The sequence below is a fragment of the Xiphias gladius genome, chromosome 1 (assembly GCF_016859285.1).
Source record: "Xiphias gladius isolate SHS-SW01 ecotype Sanya breed wild chromosome 1, ASM1685928v1, whole genome shotgun sequence".
Lineage (NCBI taxonomy): Eukaryota > Metazoa > Chordata > Actinopteri > Istiophoriformes > Xiphiidae > Xiphias > Xiphias gladius.
In genome coordinates, this window is record NC_053400.1 from 31,512,725 (window position 1) to 31,534,760 (window position 22,036).

The 22,036-nt window shown below is 40.3% G+C and overlaps 1 protein-coding gene across 3 annotated transcripts in view; it reads right to left on the reverse strand.

The window, feature by feature from the left end:
- Positions 1-2,749: 2,749 nt before the first annotated feature.
- Positions 2,750-22,036, reverse strand: part of samd4a (sterile alpha motif domain containing 4A) — a 62,542-nt gene continuing 43,255 nt past the window's right edge. For 2 of the 3 annotated variants that reach the window (XM_040130948.1, XM_040130936.1), the window contains 8 exons: positions 21,264-21,350; positions 20,074-20,320; positions 19,885-19,970; positions 19,318-19,436; positions 17,943-18,144; positions 15,008-15,134; positions 11,530-11,613; positions 5,460-7,234 (listed from right to left, as the gene is read on the reverse strand). In XM_040130948.1, the coding sequence (XP_039986882.1) occupies positions 7,206-7,234; positions 11,530-11,613; positions 15,008-15,134; positions 17,943-18,144; positions 19,318-19,436; positions 19,885-19,970; positions 20,074-20,320; positions 21,264-21,350 (981 nt within the window). In that variant the 3' untranslated portion in view covers positions 5,460-7,205. Of the gene's footprint in view, positions 3,313-5,459; positions 7,235-11,529; positions 11,614-15,007; positions 15,135-17,942; positions 18,145-19,317; positions 19,437-19,884; positions 19,971-20,073; positions 20,321-21,263; positions 21,351-22,036 lie in introns of those variants that run through there. The other variant, XR_005707768.1, reaches the window with a different exon arrangement.

Consider the following 22,036-nt stretch of genomic DNA (forward strand, 5'->3'; position numbering starts at 1 on the left):
AGGACCTGAGTATGTTTTTTTAGAGATAAGTATTTGTTTCCCGTGAGAGACGAATTTAGGTTTTACATACATTTAACTCGTTAAAGTATTTCAAACCCATGTTTCATTAAAAAACATTCAATGCCCATTTGAGTCACACACATACAGACACGCTGGAGGAGTTACAACTTTTTTTTTTAATGTATAACGGGGCATGCCAAGTCACAGCATTCTGGTTTGTCGCAACAAAATTACAGCAAGACAAATTGAAAAACACTTGAATGTATTCTTCCCACACACACACACACGCGCACGCACATCCTCACCGTCACACAATCATTCACACATTTTTTTTGCCTTTTTTTTTTTGTACAGACCAGAATAATTCATAACTTCATATCAGCATTAAGAAGTACCTACAGAGTACAGAAACAACACAGGCGGTCACCGCCGCGGACCACGTTCACACTGCACGCCTCACTGTTCAACTCAGACTTAAGGCTCTTTTCATTTTCACATTTAGCTTTTGAAAGCAGCACAGACGCTATCAGACATGAAGCTGCTTTAATTAGTGACTGCAAAGGTTTAACACCCCAAAATACATTCAAGTTTATTTGAAAAACTACTGAAGCTGTTAGGTTTTGAATTTTGCATCTCATGAACTCGCCACCACGAACAATAAACTGGCTTGACACTGATTTGTGTTGTTGCTCTGGTGAAGGGGTTTTCAATCCGGGGCCGCGCTGCTCGGATGAACAGAGAAACCGGTTCCCTTGGTGGAGTTTGTTGAAACATGGGGAGATGATTGTTCTCATACGAAGAACTGATCCGGTGCCAGTACTCCGTTCGTCCCATTTCAAAGCCTGTGCATCTCACTGCATCAAACCGGTTGGGATTATCTCTCTATGTGGAAGGAGGTTGAGAATACAAGTGTAAAGTTAGCGTTTATGACTTTAGCTCATTGCTTTCGAATGAAGAGGTGCTCTCGCTGTGAGAATGCAACAAATATGGCGAAATGACGAGATTTCTGTCGGGCCGACGTGACTGAGATCACGTCTAACAGATACTTGATAAGGTCCGTGTTGGCTCCGATGTCAATCTACTCTATCACATCGTTGGCACAATTATAACTCCAGACTGATGAGCCTACAGATAACTGTCGTCTGGTGGGTGGGTGCCATCTCTACAGACACACTGATCAGTTCTGAGGAGACGGACCTAAAGCCAGCATCGATGATGCGGTCACATGGACATGGGTCAGATATGGACCAGATTTTTGAGAACAGATTAATCACATTTCTTTTTTTTTTTCCTTTTTTTTTTTTTTTTAAATCATGAGGAAAATCATGAATGAGGAAAAACAATTTGAATGTGGAACCTTTTGGCTGCAGTGTGAACGTGACCTGACACAGCTGTCGCTAGTTTCATCCAGTAACATTACAGCTTTTAAAGTCCATATAAAACCATTTACAGTTGGGGTAAATGTCTCGAGTACAAAAAAGGCACTGCCATTTGTTATTCTAAATATGACTTTCCCAGCCTTGTGCATGCAGTTTTAAAATATAAATTACACTCCCCCTCCAATTTCCTCCTTTTCTTTTTTCTGCGTTTTCTTCAATTTTTTGTCTTTTTTGTGTTTTTTTATTATTAAACATACAATATTCTTTTGTCAAATATATACGTAAGCCTGCAGTCAATACAGGACATCGGCTCTTTGATAAAATAAAACTAAATGAAGTAAAGGCGCACAGTCAAGCGGTAACACTTTGTTACAGAATCGATGTTGCTGAATTTACAAAAAAAAAAAAAGTCTTGGCATCCCACATTGACATAAACTGAATAAACTGCAGAATCTATGACATAAAATAAAAGATACAAAACAGCATATATGTCTTGACTTGAAGTACGTTAAATGTGTTTTTTTTTGGAATATCAAGGCATTATCTAACTGTTAATACTGCAGTGTGCACAGCGTTAGAAGCATTCCTGGACACCCACAGAACTGATATGTGTTTAGAAAAAATAAAAATAAAGCATTTGGTTTGAAGAGATGTGTAATGATCCAGACCTCAGAGCTGAAACCCAACCCACCCAGTCCCATCGCAGGTTCCACGTTCACACAGACGTCTCTCTGACCCAGAGAGGCTGCAGGAAACCAGTGCTGAGTAGAAACTGGAGGCCGGTGGTGTCGCTTTGTACTCTAAATACAAAAGATGTAACTTTACTTTGTTATGTCACCTAGAAAAATCACATAAACTCGGGTTATTTAACTGCTGTCAGTCAGTATTTCTATGAAATGCGGCACAGATGGGAAATTGTGTTTTTATGCAAAACTGAAATAATCTCCTCAATTTTACATCAAATTCGTATTTGACTCAAAAATGGCAAAGTGATATGAAAGTAAATAAAAATACAATCTCAACAATCCCTTCGATTACACTGCTGACTGCAGGTTTGACCATTTTAACAAGGGGCGTAAAACATATTTAATCTCTACTTTTCTTTATACAGACAAATCCCATGAAGAGACCAACGCCAACAGTGAATTGACCTTACTGACAGGCACTGTGTGTGTATCCACAGACTCACTCCCCTGTGCCTCTGAACTCCACTGTCGTCCAGCAGCGGTTAAAAACACATCCATGACATGGTCATTCATTACACTGAACACACACACACACACACACACACACACACACACACACACACACACACACACACACAGAAACAATCACTAGAGCACCAAATGTGGATTCATCCGCTGCTGAAAATAGTTCCCAACAAATTCACTTTTTCCTCCTGTTTGTTTGATAATTATTGATTATTTTTCAAAATAATAAAGTAAATAATTTTGACCCGTTTTTAAAAGGAACAGTGAGAACAATGAGAACCAGAGACAGCGAAGGGAAGTCGGAAAGTACTGAGAGATGAACTAACATCCGTGTAATTGTTGGATTTGCCTTTTTCATGGAATTTGTTCACAATAAGAAAAACAAAGAATAATGCCAGCCTTACCCCTAAAAAATAACATACCTAGAAACCTAGAGCCTCTCCCACTCAGAACCATAAATCTAGGTGGTAATACGCCCACAGCACGAAGTTCAGACTCCAGATCTCAAATCCTAATCTTAACTAATGTCGAGGAGGCCCAGAGTGGACCAGTCTGCTTCCTGGCCTGCCAAAGACTACAACAACAAAAACAACGCACCGCTGTTTTGTTTGCCGACAGCTCGTCCGACGTGACTTTTGTAACTGAACATGGATCGATGTATCTGTGACGGACCGACTCCTGCTTTCAGCTGCGCTCCGACACCGAAACTTCACATGAAAAATCTCAACATGACACCGATAGATACAAACAAGATTATAGTTCAACAACAGCAACAAAAAATAAAAGGAAATAGTCAAAGTCAACAATAACTATGTTAATATTTGAGATGTACGTATGGTCACCAGCCATAGCATGTTAATACATATGGTACTTTAAATAATAATACACCTAAATGAGTAAAAGTATCACCTCTGGAAAAAAAAAAAAAAAAAAAAAAATAGAATAAATAATTGTATCTACTTTAAGTACTGATTCATATGGCAGTGACACTCAAAGAGTCTGAATATGATGAGATCCTGATGCTGCCTCTCAGTGAGGAGCATCAGAAAAAGATGTCAAAGCTGTAACGTCCGTCTCCCCATTCAGAGTTAGAATGGGCTCGTATCACATTCGAGCTTTGGTGGAATCCTCATCTTCGTTCACAAACGCACAGATGAAATCTGATCAACTCTTAGAGACTTAAAGTGTAAGAGCAGAAAACACAAAACACCTGAAACGCTGAGACCAAAATCAGAAGAGCGCGCATGTGATGTCATGGCTGCAAAACTAGCGACACACACACTTTACCAGTGGTGTGTGTGTGTGTGTGTGTGTGTGTACGTACTGGTTTGAGTGTGCACAGATCCAGACTGTGCTTTCAAGCCAGCGTCACTGGATCTGATGCCACATTCAACCAATCAAGAATGTGGTTTAGGCTCCAGACAAGCACCATAACAGAATTTCTGCATGTTTTAGCTCCGTTAATACAGGTCACACCCTGAATGCATCACTGCTGGCTATTTTTAAAGTGTACTGTAGTGTTTAGATTTCTAGCCAGTTGTTTCTATTATGGTGTGAGGTTGTATAAACCTGAATGTGCTTAACAAGCGGATTCATCAACATTTTGCCTAGATTAGTGTTGTGTGGTAATTTATTGCAGGTGCAGATCTTAGCTTATTGAAAGAAAATTAATCAGCAGCTATTAGGATAAAAAATTAATCCTTTCAGTCATTTTTTAGGAAAAACTCCGAACATCTACTTGTTTCAGCTTTTCAAATGTGAAGGTTTACTGTTTTTCTCTGTCATATATGGCAGTAAATCGAACATCTTAATGTTCTGGACTGAAGGCATTTTTCACTATTTTTAAACATCTCATGTACTGAACCATTAACTGGGAAAATAATCTGCAGATTAACTGATGATGAAAATAATCGTTAGCTGCAGCCCTGGCATGCGCTGCACTATCAAACAAGAAATTAAAACTGTGCAGGATTAACTCTGTTAGGGATGTGTCAAGACCATGCAAGTTCATTCTAATACGATGATAAAATAAGTTGGAAACTTGGGTTTATGAAAAAATCTAAAAATAGTTGTCGGTAACGTCAAGTATATGTCAAATCGTAGCAAATGGGCTAAAACACGCACAAACACCGATAAGGTCCTTTAACTGTGCAGGATGAGTCAGCGCAGGCCGAAACAACACGAGTATCTTCATCTCTAACATCCACCACCAGAAAAATAGAACTCACTTAAGGTCAATGAGAGGTGCCGTCAGAAGCCTTTCGTCTCTGCTGCTGATTAAACATTGCCCTGTTGTGGTTCTACCGCTTGACTTTTTTCTGTCCACTGAGACTGCAGCTCTACAGTCGAGAGTGAGTGTCAATCTCATCTCTTTTATCTGCTCCGTTTCATCTGACTCCAAAGCACCAAACTGCTTGAGCCTTGAACATTTGGATTTTAGTGTATCACATTATCATATCAAGTGCAGGATACAAAGGAAGTACTATAGAATTGCAACAAACTAATGAAAAACTCAACAATAATCATCAATAACCCCCAATGATGACAATTCAGGGCCAGGACTCACAGCATACGTGCTCGGTTGAAAGTGGCACAGAAGGGAGTTTCCTAACCAGCTTATTTCAATATAAACCTATTCTTATAAAGTCTGTTTTCCATACACAATAAACTGAGGATAATTATTAAGACACAGAATAACCATGAGATTCAGAATTTAAAAAAAAAAAAAAAAAAATATATATATATATATATATACACACACATATATATACATATACATATATATACATGCACACATATGTATATGTATATATATATATATATACACACACACACACACACACACACACACACACACATGTATGTATATGTATATGTATATATATTCCATGTAGGCCTACACTGACAGAACAGGAAGAAGACCACGTCACATGGGCAATCTCTGAGGGAATCCCTGCAGCAAAGACTAAACCAGCTCTGACATTTCCCCAAATGTTCCTCATCGATGGTTTTTCAATGAAAGGCTGGCGTCTTCGCAGTGCCTGTGTGTCCATGGACTTCAGCGTCTGTACCGCCATGACTGTGTTTGGCCAGCAGGTGGAGGTAAGAACTAATGAGACAATCTCTGGGAAAACTACCCTTCATGGATTGACAGTGTGTGATTTCTGCCATGTTGCAATCATCTCAGCAACACGGTCTGCGCGGAAACCAAAGCTATCTCCTGTTTTCTCTGCTTCACACATTTTACAATCTTCCTTTCCACTGAGAAAGATATTTAGTTGTAATATGCAACTTAAGCAAATCACCCTGCTTTAAATAACAGAGCCCGGTATCTGAACATGCAGACAGATCCCACTGACGATACAGCTGTATTAATCTCCCATTTACGTAAAATAACCTATATTTCTATCTATTGAATTCAAAGAGTTCATACAGTACATGCTTTGGATAAACAATATGCAACTCACTGCTGCCAAATTCACGTCCTCCTACACTCACTCACATGAACGGACTCATAACATGATTAGACTTGACATCATCTTCCTCCGTCATCTTCAACCGATCAAAGGTCCTGCCTCTGATGTCTTTCACCGTTAAACATCCGCTTCCCTTTCCAGTATCACTTCAGCTCGATTCTTTCTTCTTCTACTTTCTGTGTCTTTCTCCACCTCCCCTTCTTCCTCCTTTCCCCCTTCACACATCTGCTCTACCTCCTCCTCTCTCATTCTCCCCTCTCGCTCTCTCTTGGTAAATGTTCAAGACGACATGTCTTTGTTGTTGGCTGATAAAATAAAGAATAAGCAGGTTGGTTGTAAACTAGCGTGACGGCTACTCATGGGATGTAAAGGTGGTATACAGCCAAGGCTTTACAGAATATGACACAATTCATAACCTGAATTTCATACATGTTTCTGTACCCTTTGAAAGTAGCATCGTTATGTAAACAACAAATACATACAAGACAAATAAATGATTTTTTGCAGCCCAGTACTGAGCAAGAGGCCTTCCCAAGCTCTATAAGCATCCTGGACATTCTGTCCTCACTGAAAACAGTCTAGGAAATCCCAAACTTCCTTCTGCTTCCTTGTAGCTCTGCTTGTCTTGTCTTGTTTTTGAGTCTGAGGTACTGTTATGGATCTGAAAGATGCCAAGAGCTGTGGCGTCGATGTGCAGGGACCAGAAAGTGTTTGAGAGGGAAGGGGCCTCAGTCTCACTGGGCCCTGATCCACCGGCCAGTGCCTCCGTTCTGCTAGGGCTGACTGGACCGCATTACTGCTTCTGGACTCCCCATGGGGGGGGGGGGGCGCTGTTCCCACACTGTCCAGGCCGTGTTCAATGCTTTTCTCTCTCCTCACCCAGATGCAGGTGACTGTGAGCATGCTGGCGGAGCAGGAAGTGTGTTTTTCCAACCCGATGGACGGTGCCAATGTGATAGCTTGTGTTAGCCGTTTGATGATCGGCTCTCTTGTGTTTCTTGAATCCCGCCCGGTCCTTTGGTTGAGCTCTACCATTGGCTACAGAGAGAGGGGACGGGAGGGCTGGTGACCTCAAGGTGACTTATTGTGAGAGCCTCGTGAACCTGCGCTGTCCTGCTGCTCTCACTCAAGTCCTCATTTCATATTGTTGATGTGCGGTCAGCACCATCTAAAGAGGAGAAGCAGAGAGAAGAGAAGGCATTAGCGTTTAACTCTGTGGAAACTTCAGCATCCACAGACAGGGTTAGGGTTAGTTTGATCACACTGAGGATGTAGAATCAGGGGTCCTGATGAAGATAAAACGGTTAACAGTGAACAGTGGTGCATGCTGGGACAGGCTTCAGCTTTCCTGTGACCCAAAACAGGAGTAAGCTGGTACACAGAAGGATTTCAGATCTTGTTAGCAGTCCAGCACTAACTTTTACGTCCATTTTGCTTGTTCCATGTGAGACAAATAGATTACCCTGTGCTGGCGTTGTAACTAACACCGAGAGCCTAATAGGCTGTCGAAGCAGCACTTAGCTTTTATGGCCCCCTCTTGTCTTTGGAACAGATCTATTCTTCTATTCTATTTTAACTTTTGTATAAACAACGATGACTCCAAATTCTTCCTAACAATGTTTGGTAAACAGTGTATTTATTATAAGCACTGTATGAATGAAACTTCGTCTGATTTGAAGTGTAGTAGTGATTTGACTGTGCCATGAGCTGTTTGTAAAAAAACAAAAAAACAAAAAGGGCCTGAAGCTTTTCTGACTTGGTGAGCAGTGAGGGGTCAGGGCCCACACTGTCATGGTGAGAGAACAACACATCTGTCAAAATACTGATAGAGCCTTTCAGACAAAAACAGTCTGACAGCCTGACAGCTGTTGCCTCTGGTGTGGCTGAAGAGGAAAATGTTATCAGGCTACGCACTGGTGGACATTTTTATTCCACAAAAATAAAGCCTCCATTATGTTACTGAAAGGGAAGGTTCATGTCATTGTGAGCTGTTGCTGAATAGCACAGCAAAGTATAGAATATGCTGTATAACACAAGATTCTGAGCCATGTGTAAACAGAGCAGCTAAAGCTATGACTGGCAACACTTGATCTGACAACCAATCTGATACCGAAGTAAATTTCCAGAGCAGCTGAATATGTTTAAGTTTGTTGTTGAACTTGATCTGGCATGAGACCTGCATTCACGATTTCCGTTTGTGATTAATTCACACCTTGCCTTAACCTAAATTTCAGTCTAATTAACTTACCGTGTCACCTAAAATAAATTCATGTCGGTTTGTTTTGATTTTTTTTATGTTGCAGTCAGTAGTAGGGATGCACTGATCCAACTTTTTTCTCCAATAACAAGTCTGATACATTAGCTCAGGACATCTGCCAATACCAAGTAGTGATGATCAGATACCAGTGCTCTCTGTGTCTCATATTTAAAATCTGTATACCACACTGTACAGAACTCACTGAAGTAATTTTTTTGTAAGGTGACACGAGGCCACGGATTGCTGTCACTGAATGAAAGTACTGTAAGTGACATTAGAAACACTGTATTTTATAATGAAGAAGCTGTATTCAGTGTGGATCAGTCACAAGCCAAGGCCTGCAAACTAAAGTCACATGGACTCACAAGTAGTTAGCTTCTTGAGTTTTCATCTCAGCAGGGTTGATATTTGGGAAAACCCGATAAAATCTGATTCCATTCAGTCCTAACGATGGACTAGTCTGTGCTCTTACGTTTGTTAGTATGATTTACCATCTCTGGAGTTTAGGAATGTACATTATGACGGTAGCAGGTTTATATGAGCACCAATCCAGAAGCAGTTTGCTCAGTTCATTTTATTACACTGGGGTTTCCAAAAATGACCAACTGCTGACTAAATGTCAACACCATTTTCCTCATACTCATGAAACATTGTGTTTTGGGTAATTTCCTGTGGCTTGTTTGGATTCAATTACTAAGTTATGTTTCTGAAGCCCACCACAGCCAGCCTGATGTTTGGGTGCATGGGACTACAAAAAGGCAAAACTCTGATTACGGAGGAGTTTCTCAAGTTAAACGCACTCCTTCGTTCTGCTGCCCAGCTCTGCTCTCCACCTAACACACACACACACACACACACACACACACACACACACACACACACACACACACACACACACACACACACACACACACACACACACACACACACACACACACACACACACACACACACACACACACACACACACACACACACACACACACACACACACAAAGCAGCACTTGTCCACCGTTATGTGCCGAGCACTGAGGCCCACTGTCTTCACCTCAGTCGAGTCTTGGGAAGGGGGAAGTTGGCACTGACTTTAACCCAGACTAAAATTCACTGTACATTGGAATATTCCGCACAACCCAGGTCACGTACACTACTTTAAAATGTTTATAGACTTAAAAGTGCTTCATATGTGTTCAATGTTTTCTATTCACATTAGCATTTTCAAGTTATTCTCGTAAAATTTTCTATCCTCACTAAAATGCCAAAACAACAGTAAGTGGGTTATTCTATCTTATTGGGAGTGTGATGAAGTCAACTTCCTCAAAAATAGGTCTACTAACAATAAGATGTCTGATCCCTGAGCAACTACACATCACTTCACAATTTAGGAAGGTTTAGAATATCAGATTTGATGGAAAACAAAAAACCAAGAATAAAAGAATTTTTATATTCTACATAAACGTCAGAATACCAGACTAACCCGTCATCATAACCAAGTGAACCTGGAGCAGCAGGACTATGATGGGGCCTGACAAACAAAGTGATGCGAGATCACCTTGCTACCTTTTCTGTCATTCGAAAACATTTTCCCTTCTCTTCCTCTACAGTTAAATGTGAATACAACAAACGGCTGTTCTGACAATCCCTGCTTCAATGTAGTTTATTTTCAAGTTACATTATTCAAAGATAATGTGGATGAAAAACTTTGTATGAACGTTCTTTAGCTCAATTTATAACTGTCTGTGTTTTAAATATGATGTAATCCTCGAAATAAAGTGATGATGCAAATTATAGTTGTGAACGAAAGTCATTGTTAAACTCAACCTTTCTCCTCTGACTTTTCCCATTTTATTTCCCTGCTGAGCTGAACTCACCTCGGCTGTTGCCAGAATCGCTTTCGAATTTCAAACTTGGCAAGTTTTAGACCTGCTTGGCCAGACTGGACCAACCAAATCAAACACATCTGAAAAACTGTTGTTGGGCTCCAACAAGTCTGGGGTTATTGATGGGCCTGAATCTCCAGACTTTAATCTGTTCATACAATAGGATAATTGACTGGGCCTCAGCCTCAAAATCAGTGTTAAGGTCAACGAAAGTGACCTAGCCTGAACATGACCCTCTAAATGACGGACTCATATGACTTCTGGAAGCTTTGGGGTTTGCTTTTGGCTTTGAACATAACACAGCAGTCCCGGCGTGTCAGATCCAGTTGCTGGCCTTTGCAGAAGCTTTTATGACCGAAGCCTGAGTGAATGGAAGCAAGAGTGTCCTGTTTACATGTTTATGTACGGGTATATCAACATTTTATCCCAGTTACAGAAACCCAGATAACATAAAAAATTAAAACGATAAAAAATAACAACAAACAAACATAACATGATGCTGTGGCATATAAACACTATAAAGGTTTCTGGTGGCTCTCTGCTTCCTGTTCAGTACTGTCAACAACTTGAGTTATGTAGTCCTAAAACCTACTAAAACGACCTAAGCAATGTGGTGCAACAATAAGCCCAGGGCACCACAAGTATACAAATGTTTTTACTATACATCAACATTTACATTAACTGCATTCTCATATTATGTTTTCAAATGCATCAAAATGGAGTAACAAAGATCCAACTCAAAATAACAAAAGCTAAGTCTGGTTATGACAGCTCAAAGTCCTTGGTTTTCCGGCAAACACAAGATTTTGGGGCACAAAAGTCACAGATACCGACTGTTACGCTTCAAGCATTATGACCCGACAAAGAACCTACTGGGATCGAAACATTATCTTTTTGAATAAATTTCCTGGCTTGTAGTCAGTGTGTAGGCGTTTTTCCATTGATGCTGCTTTCAGATTAAAACAGTTTCAATTCATGTTCAGTCTGAGTGGGTTGAAAATGGACAGGGGCTGCTCTCTGCAGCGGTGTGTCTGGGACTTTCTGTCTGACATCACCACCGGACAGTCATCAGAAACCGGGACAATATGATGATCATGCATTGAGGGATATGAATAACCACAATACTTTATGATCCAATTGAACATCACACCATGAAAATGATGAGACAGGATAAAGCTTATAACTAGCATATTAGTGTTCATGCAATACAGAGAGAGACACAGACTGACAGGAGGGAAGCCGTACGTGTTCTTGGATTCATCTCCAGAACAACTGTATTCTTTATCATGGTTTAATATTTAGGATCAATTAAGAACTGTGTGTTACCTCCCAAGGCATGCTCTGTCATACTCAGACACAGAGACTCAAGGCGATTGTTGATGTCCGGCTCTGTCACTGGTAACTGAAGATCTGTACAGTAACAAAAACACATTTGAAGCAACATCAGTATCAGTGGTTAAAAATATTCAACAAGAAACAGATGATGTGGACAAAATGTCCTGATGATTTAGGGTCCAGGTTCAGGTTCAGCAAGTGAATGAAACTTGAGTTAATCAAATTACAAATTATTTCCTGCAGTCGATGCTCTCCATGGCAGAAATTATGTACAGTATCAGTGTCCACTATTTCCTCATTAAGTGCATGTGATTCTATGACTTCACAATCTATTCATCAGAGGCCTTTGATCATAATTAAACAGAATCGCGATAGTGTGTTTTTCTTTATAATACATTGGCATCAGATGAGCTGGCAAAGGACCAAAAAAAAAAAAAGGGTACCAGGATAGTGTCGTCCACTCAACCAGAGTGTAGCCTCGATAATCGGATTATACCACACTGTTAACTCCAACACTGAGACACAGGCTTCATCAAAAGAATGGCTGCACTGCTGCGACAGGGACATGGTGTCTTTTGTCACTTTGTGTGTGTGTGTGTGTGTGTGTGTGTGTGAAGGGTTGAGAATGGATGTTCTTTGCTTTAAACTGCACGAAATATGACAATTAGAATGATCTCACACTATAATTATCTGATCAAGCTTTTTAACATTTATATATTCTATGATTATAAAGACAACAGAACTGACATCAAGATAGCTTGATGTAGAAACTTCAAATAATAGTGATATGCCAGTGTAATCTCATCGCATACACTGGGGAGCCAGTACGATAAATTAGTCTTCCCCAACCCAAACGAAACATGATAGCCCTCTTATACTGCCATATAGTCTTGGTAAACTCGTTCTCGTAAGTTTGAAAACTAAAAATAGTGTATGATGTTTTGTGTTCAAGCAGTACTGTACAGTACTGACACTGTGGGGAAGTTACTTTTTTTAATTTCAAGCAAAACCTAGTTTGCCATAACGATATATGTAAGAACAAAGGATGCACATGTATGTATGGAATTGGTTAGAGCAATAATGTTTAGTTGATTAATCACTGAGTCAAAAGAAAATGTAATGGCAATGGCTTTAATAACTGATCAATGATTTCAAGCAAATATACCAAACATTCATTGGTTAAAATTTCTCACATTTGAGGATTTGCTGCTTTTTTCCTATCATTGTAAACTGAATATCTTTTGGTTTTAGACTGTTCGCTAAACACAACAGGCAGCTTGAAGATGTCACCTGGGGCTTTTACGCATTGTGACTGGCATTTTTCACAGTTTTTTGACATTCTGAGAGAAAAATTAGCAGATAATAATCCTTAGCAGCAGCCATCACTTCATTAAGCCAGCTGAATGACTGAACTCAGTTCAATCAGTAAGGCCTAACATTCTGGTTCCACAGTTAGTCACTTCCAAGTTCCTGACTGGTGCCATTATTAAGATGATGATAATGTTAAAACGTATTAATATCATTAAGTAATGTTCATCACATAATTAAACTTTACACGTGACTTAAACACCCCTTTTCTCCCTGTTATTTATTTATTTATTTTCCCACAAACTTTCAGATACTAGTTGCTGGTGGCTATCTTGGCTTCAACTGTGAGCAAGGTGGAGACTGTTTTGTAGACGTTGAGTTGAAGCTAGAGGCGAGGAGTGAGTGTGTGTGTGTGTGTGTGTGTGTGTGTGTGTGTGTGTGTGTGAGTGTGTGGGGGGTCAGGGGCGGGTGGGCTATATTTGGGCCACAGTACAGCCTAGCAACCCCTTCCAGCCATTTAGCCCTTAGCCGAGTCCTCACACAGGCTGGGCAGTGAAAATCCCTTGTGGCCAGAGAGAAAAGCTGAGTTAGGCCCAGTAGTCCACACACGGGACTATTTATAGGCTCCAACACCCCCTCGTTCAAACAGACTAAGAACGGCACAAATGCACACTGAAAAAACACGTACTTGTTCCTTCATTCCCACATTTTTTTTTTTTTACTGTGTCTAACTTCATAAGTCTATCGACTGGCAGAGAGAAAGAAAGAGTGCACATATAAAAGCAGAGACTGGGTGGAGGGGTGGAGGATGTCTAGCCTATCAAATCAGTTACCCTGGCTGAGACCGAGCTCTAGCCACCCTTGAGGTGACTGGTATGTGTGCATGACTCTGCAGAGTTGTCAAAGAAAGAGAGATGGAGGGATGGGAGAGAAAGATGGAGGGAGAGAGATGGGAGAGTTAAGAAAGAGAGTGAGTCAGAGAGAGGAGGAAGGGGAGGAAAGTGGGCCACGGAGCCCCATCCTCACTGTACAAAGAGCCTCATTGTGAGACTCCTCTGACTCTTTCCTCCCTCCCTGCCTACATCTCTTCCTCTCTCACATATAGTCTCCACTCTCCCTCCACCTAACTTCCCTCATCTCTCCTGCTTTTTTTAAATTTGTTTTTCCTCTTCATTCTAAAAAGAGAAACTTCTGGTGTTTGTTTGTCTGTTTGTGACAGAGTAGAGGAAGTCCTAGCTCGACCTATTACTGTCCACTGTTCCTGTGGGACAAACTGCAGTCAGCAGAGGCTACTACAGGTCACCCTGCCTTTTGCCGTCAGTTACCAGGACCCAAGTCTGTGTCCAAGACACTGTGAGTGGGTGCTGTCGAGGCGAGTCCAGACTGGGGGGTTTCAGGAGTGACAACAAGCCAGCTCAAGTCAGACCTGCTCTTTCAGGAGTTAATGGGGATAAAAAAGGATACCCAATAACTAAGAACACTTACAATACATTTAATTTTATTTTTGTTCATCTACTCTTGCATAAAGGCCAATACAGTGAATTCATAAGAGCCAATGATGAGGCAATTACTTTGAGTGTCTTTACTCAAAAACAATACACTATTCTCTTGCTAAAATAGGGTTTTCGCCTTGATAATGAAGAGAAAATGAACAGTGATAAGAATCAATGTTCTGACCTTCATTTGAAGTTCCTTTGTAGGAATGAACATTGTCAAGATAAAAAAAAAAAAAAAAAAAGTTCCAGTAGAAACACTTGTGATTTGGACACGTTCATCCAAACAGAACAGTCTGGCTGCAGTGGGGTTTGCATGTCTAGGATGAAGTGGGACAAGAACTGAATTATTACTGTCAGTACTTAATATTGTATTATTGTAATTTTGTAATATTTTATCTTTTTTTTATATATAATATCCCAAAATCCCAAAATGTCACTGCAGATTATGGTAGCATGTTCCAATTCAGATGTGTTACAACTTTCAAATATTTAATATAGAATAAGAGACACCACATACAAAGTGTAAAATGTATATAAAACTTTTGAAAATGGAAAACAATTTTAGTCATCAACTGAATCTGTCATATCATTGCCAGTGTTTTGTGTGTGTGTGTGTGTGTGTGTGTGTGTGTGCGCTTCGAGTGTGCGTTCCCAGCGTTTCTCACCAGCTTGTTGGAACATGACCATGGTTTGTGGCGTCGTGTGAACCGGCAGGGAGCGGGTCCTCTGTACGGAGCTGTGGGTCCGGCTGGGCATGCTGTTGCTTCCTCCAGGGTTGGCAAACCACAGACCCTGAGGAGAATATTTTAACCAAAACGTTAAATCAACTTCTTGAACATGCAAATACCTCTGTAATATTAGTGTCGTAGTTACGGCTAAAAGACATTTTGTCTAATAGTGAAATTGAAACCACCACCAACGTCTCATCTACTGCTGTCCATCATATTTCATGAAAATCTGTTCAATCATCACATATGAAAGATTTAAAAAAAAAGAAAAACATTTCGGCTTCTGCTCTCAAAATGCAGTAACTACACTACACTTCACATAGAAATCGTGCTTGGGTAACACTTATCAGGATAAATATTATCAGATTATCTGAAGGTGTCACCAATTTCTATTTTTGAGACTTTAAACTAACTTTTAAAACTCTATTTTAATGTAGGTTTTGTCTGATTTGAAGATCACTTTTGTTTTGGAAAACAGAAATCATCTATAAATATTTACTAGATCAAGCACAATGAAAATCAAATGTTTTCCACAATGCATGGAAAATGCTGAATTTTGCTTTCGATACGAAGAATGTTAAACATGTTACAGTAATGTGGCTAAATTCATTTAGAAACAGACACGCTGTTTCGTGAAATTCAAACTTACATATCATCATTCAAGAAACATCTTAAACAAGCATTGTAAGCTTTTCCTTACCTTATTTTTTTCCCTTTTCTCCTCATCTTTTTCCTTTATTGTGTAGTAGTCTTTTTGTCCCTTATTGTTTTTATTTGGTGTAATTCTATTTTTCTTGAGCCTTGAGTTTTTGGGGAAGGTCTTTGTAGAAGCTCTCCAGCACAAGCTCTTGTTTACTTTAGACTCATGCATATCTGATATATGTCAGTGTATTTGTGAATGTATCATGTATTTTTTTTGCAATAAATCCATTTTAATGTACAAACAAATAAACAAATCAATCTATTTTAATAGGTTTTTTCTTTTAGAGGCTACCAACCTAGTCCACCAGGATGCCCCAAGTTCAGACTTTTTAATGACCAGCGGATTACTTTTTTAAGAAGATTACCATGTTTCTCTCATATAATGTGATTCATTCCCTAAATCACTGCTTTTCACTGATCACACACTGCTAAAACTTCTACTGATCAAAAAGGTTATGAAATGAAATGGCCAGGATTGAAAGTTGGTTGTAAGATCAAGGCCACAGCTTCTTCAACATTTTCACCCCCCCACGCTCCTGTCTGGATGTCTGGCCCACACCTAATGACAGTCTCAGATGCTCACCACATGAATTCCTCACTGTAACCTGCCTATTATACCCCCAATACCACTACCACATGCCCCTCCCCTCCCCTCTCTCCCTCAGTGCCCCCCCCCTCCACGGCTCTCCAGTGCTGTTGGTCAGGGAAAAACAGGAAATGCCTGTGCACTGTTCTCACTGCTTCTGACTGGCTCTCGCACTCTCTCTCTCATACATAATCATATAAACTCTCTCTCTCTCTCTCTCTCTCCCATTGCCCCTCCTCCTCCAACACCACAACTACCTCTCCCAAACTATGACTCACATGTTTCCCTCCCACCCTCCTTCTCTCTCTCGCTACACATCCACACTACAGTCCCACGCAAGAAGGTCCAGCGTGACGAGGAGGAACTGAGGTATTTCCTCCCATTGTAAAGGATGAGAGAGAGAGAGACAGACAGAAAAAGAGAGAGAGAGGGGGGGGGGTTCACTATGAACTGGGTCAGCCCAGACTAAAGTGTGCCAGGATGGGCCTGAAACAGCTCCACAGCTCCTCCTGTTTCAGTGTTCAGCACTGACGCAGGGCCTCTGGTATGTGGGGTGACCTGCCTACGAGTTCCATCCACCTCACTTCACTAGCCAAACACCACCACTGCTCCTCTTCCTCACCCTGCATTTTTTTTGCAATGGAATAAAAAGTCTATTTCGGGAAGAATACGTGCTGGAGAAGGAATTCTGCTGCCCAGGTTATTGTAAACATCCTGGAATGTGTTATTACACATTTCAAAATGTTCCTTTGTACACAGTCACGAACACCACTGCCATTCCGCATTCCAGTCACTACGTACACATATGATAATACCATGAATTTAGCTCTAGTTTTTCTGTATTAGAGAACATTCATTCACAGGCATTTAAGGAAATAATCTGAACTATCCATCCTCATCTGACCAGCTCAACTGATGCTAGACTATGAGTAATAACACTATATAAAAAAATGGATGAGCATGTATACCACGTCTGATGAAGATCTCCCCAGGATGGCCGCTCGGTGTGGAAGTGAACCAAACCATACAAACAGTTTAGGGCTGAAATAATTAATTGATTAATTGATTTTACCTATGCTGTTTATTTATCAAATGCCAAACATTTGTTGGTCGCAGCTTCTGAAAAGATTTGCTGTTCTGTTTGTTCTCTCTGAATTTGGACCGTAATTCGGATTTAAAATAAAACTTGAAGATATCACCTTGAGCTTTGAGAAACTGTGATGAGGAATTCTTCTTCTTATTATTATTATTATTTTTTACTATTTTCTAACATTTCACAATATGAACAATGAATCCATAGTATAATTGATAGTCATCCAAACAATAAAGATAAACATCCTGTCATACTCTTCTATAACAATAATACTGCACGTCATTCTCATGCAATTTTAGTGTCACATAAACTTAAATATGTACAGTATAGTAAATAATAGTCATCATACCTAGAAATTATGGGGAAACCTTACCTGACACCTTTGTTGGTTATAGTCTTATGTTTCTCCTAATTATCTCCCTCTTCCTATAATCCAACTCCCTGTTCTCCCTGCTGGTTTACTCTTTTCTCTCCCTCCTCGTTTGACTCACCTGTCTCCCCTGCTTGGGACCAGTGGGTGTGCTGCTGGAGCTGCGAGGTGTGGGTCCCAGCAGCCCCCCGCTTCCCAACAGGCCCAGCCTGGCACCCGGCAAGCTCCTGGAGGGCATCTGGAACTGGCGAAGGCTCCTCCTGGCCGACACGCTGCCCCCAACGCAGCTGGCGGTGGGGAGAGAGTTTGACTGGCCAAAACGGCTGCAGCAGGACAAGACAAAAAGTGAGAAATATGAAAGCAAATCATTTATCATCATCATTTTTAATCACTAAGGTTTACAAATAAAGAGCTGAACAGTGAGGCCAAAAAGGAGCAAGGTAAGTTAAACAGACACTCCAATCTGAATGTAAAAACAAGTGAGCCATTTTAACAACAAGCAGCAAACTCTTTTGCACAATGCTCATTGTAACTGCTATTTTTCCTTTACTTTGATGAAGCTGTGGTGTTGGGAAGAAGACAAATGTCTTGAACTTGTTGAAATTGTATTAATAATAATAATAAACATATTTCACTTTTAGATTAGTGAAAGATTTAATTACCATGCTAATTAAAATGTACCTTTATTCTCTAACAGAGGTGATCATTTAATCATGGCAAAAAAACACCACTGCTAAAGAATACCCAGAAAACATTTTGTCTAAAAACTAATAAATAAATCCTTCTCTAACTCAATTCTGTTTGTCTACATCAGTATACATGCCCACAAAGGAAATAATAGGGAGAATCAGTAAAACTTCATGAAAATGGTTTGTTGTATTTTCTATAGTTAGCCAAAAAAAAAAAAAATCTGTGTTTATGTAAAATATATAATAGCTGTGCCATATCTAGTTGTTTACTTATACATTTTATTTAATGTTTACTCGTATAGGGACAAGTCTATAGCCTGAACCGATGCCGCATACCACAGCATTTATAGCCTAAGCTAATATTTTCAATTCTGGTTCCTAGATGGGCCTTTAAAATACATAAAACTCAACAATATGTACATACAGAACAGACACAATTTACAAATAATGATAAAATAAAATCATCATAAAATAACAAGCACCAGATCATTCATGACTGAATGACTGTTCCCTCTTTAAAAACTGGTCCAGTGTGAGTTTAAAACGATCCAAGTCATGATCTATTTTTAGTTCTGTGAGTAAGGAGTTCCACATGTTGATCCCCTGAACAGAAAAAGCAGTCTGTCCAAATGAATTTTCTGACATTACTCACTCATTTGATCATTTACAGACAGAAAACTCTAGTCTTTTCTTATGACCTGATTTTTAGAGGCTGTTTTATTTAAGTTAAGTTACTTTGATTTCAGGTGACTTCATCACAGACAATAAAGCAGTAAAATGAAGGTTGCTGTATATCTTTGTGTGTACCTCCTCTGCGGTCGGTACCCTGCTATGTCAAGGAGGGTTTTCCTGGGAATGGACCGGAACAGCCTCTGGACCTGTTGTTTCCATGACAACAGCCTCTTCTTCTGTGTCTCAGTGAAGGACTGACAGGGAGAGGAAGGGGATGAAATAAAGGGATGAAATAAAGCACGAATGGTGGATAGAATGAATAATGATCAAATCTGCTGTAAATCTGTGCAGCAGCATTATTAATAATTTACTGAATATACACTCAAATCTCTTTTAGGATTCTTCTTTATAATTTATGAAACTTATAACAATACATATTATTTGACCAATTTTTTGCTCATAGTCATTCCTTCCACAAGTGTGTATTAAAACGCAAATCATGCTGAAATGAAAAAAGGACGTTTGTTATTGGAAAATTAAATTCCCAATGAATTATATTGATACCAGACCTAAACATATTGTATTATTTGTCCCTAGTATATATGTACTGTATGTATATGTATGTATATAAATACTTTCCTTTTTTCTGTTTTTTTTCTTTATTTTGACATTAACAGTGTGTGTTCCAGAGCGAGTGGGTACCTCATGGATCAGGCACTTGTCGATGAGTTGTAGGTAGGAGCTGATGTTGTCCTCATCTGACCTTGACACCAGTAGCTGGGTACAAACTGAGGACGGGGTAAAAATTGAAAACTTGACATTAAAACAAAACAAAAACCTCTCTCGGTCTGTGAAAACAATCTCAACTGAGTACTGGTGCATGCAGCTCACCTTTGCCCATGACACGAGTGAACTGGCCAGGTAGATCCCCTTCTGCGATGATGCTTGCGCCCGACTCAGCTTCCCCTCCGCCTCCCCCAGTCAGGTGGGAGCCAGGTGCAGCGCTCTTACCCTCAGGGCTCAAGAGGGGGCGCTGCAAGGAGGCCTCCTCTCCACCACTGAAAGCCTTGATAGGCGTCATGATCATCTGGTGGAGCTCCTGCAGCGGGGAACGCAGATTACTGCCCTCCAACACATCCTGGTGGTAGTAAATGATGGTAGGGGAAGGTACAAGGGGTAACAGAGCAGAAAGATCCGAAAGAATGAAGAGGTTTTACTTGACAGAAGATACAATGACATTTTGACAACTATTGAACTGACAGATCTGTAGAGAATAAGAATGCAGCTTTAGGCGACTTGTGTAAACCACCCCTGTCATAATAATTTAAATGTAATCGTACAAGAAAAATCTACTACTTCCGACCTACATGTTGAATGTTAAGAGAGAGAAAGACTAACAGACAAACAGATGGGGAGGGATCCCTGACCAAACTGCCACGTGACAGAGCAGAGAATAAAGTAAGCCCAAAAATACCTACGTCTAGTTTTCCTTCACTACTTGCGTCCACATGCATCATATTAGCCTACCTCCCACCCATCACAGAGCAGCGCCATACACGAGTCTGTGTAAACCCAAAATACCAAGCAACAGGTGTCTTGTTTCCCTGGCCCTACAAATGCAGCGGTAACAATTTTTAAAATTAAGCGTTGGTGAAAAGGTTAAGCCTGAATTTAGCTGGCCCAAGAAGTCCCTCCTGTGGTGTGCCCTTGAGCGCCATTGTCTTGCTTGGAAGGCTGAATGGAGGGGTGAGGGGTGGGGGAGGCGGATGGGTTTAAATTCGGAGCCCAAAACTCTCCTTCCTGGATTAGGTGTTCCCTTAGCTGCCATCTCAGATACGTAACACCAACTGAGAATGCCCACCCTTCTCACTCTCTCCCACACACACCGGAAAAGAGAGGTGGTGTCCTGGGTGTCCACTAAGGTTACAAGCTCAATCACCAGTAAAACAAATTAAGAAATAAGAATTCCAAATTCATATAATTTCAGGTAGGAATAGAAAATCTATGACAATGTTTTTGAGTGAAGATGAGGAGGAAGAGGAGGAAGAGGAGAAGGAGATGTGGTATACAGTCACTCTAACCTTTTCCAGGCTGCGCAGTAGGTTCTGCCTCTCTTTGAGCTTCTGAATGCTGATAACAATCTTGTGTCTGGCTCCTTTAGTGACTTTCTGTTGGAGGAAAGAGTTTGTGTGAAACATCCTTTTGGTAATTGGCAAAATACTGGCTTAAAAGACTGATACCTATGGTTTGAGATAAAGAGATATGCAGTGTACAAACACAGGGTGTGAAAGTTCATTCAAATGGAGCAGCGGCCTTGCCAGCTCTCTTTCAACAAAAGCGGGGGTGATGTTTTTTTGGGAAAATGTAACAGCAGGCAACGCAGCCACTGAAGTGAGAAGAGAAATGAATCATCTGCTCATGTTTTCTTGGCAAGACAGAAATTAAGCAAAAATGACTTCTCATATGTCCCATGAAGAACTGATACTGACAATCCAGATATTTACAGATCAAGCTAACAGCAGTATATTGAATTCTTTGTCTCACAAGGCACCTCAGTGTAGTTGTGCATAATGTTAGGGTCAGACAGAGAAATAGTAAGCAGCACCTGGAGGAAGCATACAACTTCCTGGTGAGCTATGTTAATTTTAGCTGCATCCTCCGTTTCAGAATAGACTCCCCAGCATCTTTAAGAACAAGTACACAGCAATCGCTAAATTTGTTTTGTAACATTTATTCCAACATCATTAACTTTTCAACTTGACCTGGCTAAACCTATTTTCTTTGATTTTCAAAACTAAAATTGATTAAAACGAGTCATGTCTTAGCTTTTTTATTCAATACTAATACGGAGTAT